We start from the raw sequence: 3,699 nt of genomic DNA, 5'->3' as shown, positions 1-3,699 counted from the left end.
GTCTGCACTGCATTGCATACTGTACACTAGTTACACACCTACTGTAAAGGGTCCATTTGCACTCCTGGTAGTTTTACTGTAGTTGATGATCAAGAGTCAATACAAATAATCGGATTAACAATGCAATTGTGTTATTGGCATTGGAACATGTGACTGAAATTAACATATATTATGCACTGGGCATATTACGACAAATATCTTAAATATACAAATGACTAACGTATCAATCATTTTAAATATTTTTACAGTTTAACCCTGAAGAAGAGAAGTTTTAATTTCTTATATATATTTTTTGTCCTTCTCAGAAGAATGGAGTGACCAAGCCTTTGACGAAGAAACCCAAAGTAGCTGTTAAGCCAGCACAGCCACTTCCTCAAGTTGCGCCCTCTCCTGTTCCAGAACCTGCACATAAGACAGCACAGCCACTTCCTAAAGTTGCTCCCTCTCCTGTTCCAGAACCTGCACATAAGCCAGCACAGCCACTTCCTCAAGTTGCTCCCTCTCCTGTTCCAGAACCTGCGCATGTTGATGATCCGCAGACATGGGTGATGGACATTGATGCAGGGGACTCGGACATGCCCGAGCTATGTTCTGAATATGTGAAAGACATCTATGCATACCTAATGGATCTAGAGGTACGTGGTGCCAGAGACACTTTTCTTTTTTCATGTGGTACCTGGAATGCTCGACCCAAAACACACCCCATTTTCTTCCGGACCGCTCTCCCCAGTGGTTCTTGTATTAGTTTTACTGAGGTTAAGGTTACGAATAAGTTTAGAGACTGCATAGTTTTACTGAGGTTACGTTGTGGAATAATGTTGGGTTTAGCTATAGATTTACTGGGGTTAATGTTTAAGAATACCTGGTGGTGAGATTTGACCCCGGGTGAGCATGTTTTGGCGTGAGTGTTGTATTCCATGATGTGACTTGGTGTCTTGCATGAGTGTAATGACATATTTTGTTTTTACAGGTACGTCAGGCTGTGCGACCCGGGTACATGAAGGGCTACGACATAACGCCACGCATGCGAGCTCGCCTAATCGACTGGCTGATCCAGGTTCATTCAATGTTGCAGCTTCTGCTGGAGACACTGTATCTAACAGTTGCCATCTTGGATCGTTTTCTGCAGGTAAGGGCAACCTTCACATTTGTGTGCATATTTTATCTGCTCTTGTGTTTTGCAATTTGATTATTTTATATTTGTTGTTGTGTGTTTATTACAGGTTCAGCCGGTTTCACGAACGAAGCTGCAGCTTGTTGGTGTCACTGCCATGCTGCTCGCCTCAAAGTACGAGTCAAATAGAAGAGGCGCCCCAGAGGTCCGGGACTTTGCCCGGCTCACAGACAACGCCTTCACACCCGCTCAGATTAGACAGATGGAGCAGGTGATGCTGAGGGCCCTCAACTTTGAGCTGGGGAGCCCACTGCCGCTGCACTTCCTCAGGAGAGCTTCCAAGGCTGCAACCGTGAGTTTCTGTTTCTGTTCACATAGTCATAGTAAAAGTATCAATGCCGCAATGCAGGGAAACTCTGTAACAAGTGCTGGTCATAATACATTATAAGCTCAGCAGAACAGCAGATTTGTAAAAGTCTTTACTGCATTATCACCAGCACGTGGAACATGTAAACCTTTTTAGAACTTCTAGAAGTTGTCCTTCATGACTAGTAACATTTATAACTAGTTATGAAGCATTATAAGTAGATTATAAATGCAATTTTGATGCATTATAGACTTCACCTTTAAAGTGTTACTCAGTCTTCAGAAATTGCTTTTCAATTAACCTAGGAATGTGGTTCATATTTGATTAGCAAAAACAGATTTCCGCTTTAAAAAAACAATTCTAATTTCTAATCTGGATATGACAATACTGTTTTGGGCTGACAGTTCAACAGTGCAATTGAACATAGGTGGTTAAAATAATTGTTGCAGAGTATTTGGCATTTCATATACAAGCAGGCTTTTCAATAGTGTTTGTCTGTTACTCTGTTCTAGACTACTATGAAGATCTACACACTGGCCAAGTATCTGATGGAGTTGACACTCCTCGACTATGAGATGGTTCACTACCGGCCCTCTGAGATCTCTGCTGCTTCCCTCTGCCTCTCCCAGATGCTGCTGGATCACCTGCCATGGGTGAGTTGAATAGAACTGATGTGGGGACATGGATGTTCGCTTATAATAGTAGGCTACAGATGGCTAGAATGACGGTTTATCTTAGTTCTAATTTGTTTTTGCTTCATGTGTTGCAGACTCCTACAGAGAAGTTCTACACCACATATGATGAGGCTCACCTGAAGCCGATCATGCTGCTGATGATCAAGAACGTGGTTGTCGCCAACAAGGGGAGAACAGAGTTCCAGGTGAGTTGGCGAAAAGTATTTGGAAGTTAATGGAGCACCATGGGGATGATTAAGGGGGACTGCCAAATGTTTGTGGGATAGGAACTTTCAACATTAAAAAAAAAACTCTTCAACCCTAGCCTTCGTATTTTGAAGGGGACAAAGCATGAGCTACAAGCTCACAGCCTCCCGCTGCGAGGCGTTGGTAGCTTGTGGATCGGCTTTTTTCAGTAAAGGTTTTGTGTAGCGGGGGGGAAAAAAGAGCAGATAAAGTTCAGTCAAATCGTGGTCAAATCCACAAGTAAACGTGAAGATGAAGAAAAACAAGTATTTACAACTGATGGTGTTGTCAAACAAGTCTGAAATCTATGAAAGTTTAATCTGCAACTGAGATGTTGTAAGACCCCTGCTGTAGATGTATACTAATGCAAATGTACCCTCTGTCTCCACCTAGGCTGTCAAGAGCAAGTACTCTCAGAGCAAGCGGATGTCGATCGCCCTCCTCCCTGAGCTGCAAAGGCCTGTACTGAAGCGCCTGGCTGCTCCTTTACTGGACACTACTGGATGTCTGTCGTCCCCCCCTCGCCCCTTTATCTATTTAACCCAGTTTGGCCAAACAGTTTTCTGAAAGACATGTCGGTGGTTCTCAACCTTTTCCATGTCAAGGACCCCTGGAATTATCTGTATTTGGCCGTTGACCCCCATCTGAACATATGTTGTTCCAGGCCCCCAGAAGCAAATAGGAGTTAAAATCATTCGCTGTGAAGATTTGTGCCATTATATATTTTTTTGTAATAGCTAAAGTATTTTAAATCAATTTAAATGTTTTATTTCAATTTTGTATATTTTGTAAATGCCTCTGTAAATGTGTAAATATGTAAATAATCATTGTTTTGTATTCCCATTAAAATGTGTGTTATTGTATTTGCAGCCTTTTAATGTTTGACCAGGGGTTTCAGCAGTTCTTGCACTTCTCTCTAAATTTGGCTTAATGTCTGAAGTATAACTAATCTAAACCGTAGACTTGCATATGTCTGAGATTAAAGCGCAAATAATACAAATATTTAAAGGTATTTTGCTCAGGTCAAAGTGAGGTGTAAAGTTTTTGAATTGGGGTTGACAACCAGAGATAATTGCCAGGTGCTCAGACAATGTAAGTAGCAAAGGTCTCATTACGGAAATATGATTTTCCTGAGCGACACATCGACCCCTTTTCCACCGGTTGGTTCCCAATGGGAACCGGTTCAGTTCTTTTTGGTTTTTAGTCCATGAGCCAGAGCTCCAAAATTGGTGGGCAAACTAGACCTATATTAAATTCTTTATAGGATCAATACAAGTAAATGAATGCTTGATAACCCT

General features: G+C 41.8%; 1 protein-coding gene across 1 annotated transcript; it reads left to right on the top strand.

The window, feature by feature from the left end:
* Nucleotides 1-505: 505 nt before the first annotated feature.
* Nucleotides 506-3,279, top strand: LOC306924974 (G2/mitotic-specific cyclin-B2-like; the record flags this gene model as incomplete). The annotated part of the gene is made up of 7 exons (XM_079503653.1): nucleotides 506-635; nucleotides 971-1,129; nucleotides 1,224-1,466; nucleotides 1,994-2,134; nucleotides 2,251-2,361; nucleotides 2,795-2,906; nucleotides 3,272-3,279. The coding sequence occupies exons 1-7, from the start codon at nucleotides 549-551 to the stop codon at nucleotides 3,277-3,279; spliced, it is 861 nt and encodes a 286-aa protein (XP_079359779.1). The 5' UTR covers nucleotides 506-548.
* Nucleotides 3,280-3,699: the final 420 nt, after the last annotated feature.

Source organism: Electrona antarctica (genome assembly GCF_951216825.1).
Source record: "Electrona antarctica genome assembly, chromosome: 6".
Classification (NCBI taxonomy): Eukaryota; Metazoa; Chordata; class Actinopteri; order Myctophiformes; family Myctophidae; genus Electrona; species Electrona antarctica.
Note: the sequence above shows the minus strand (reverse complement) of the source record. Positions and strands in the feature narration are given on the sequence as shown.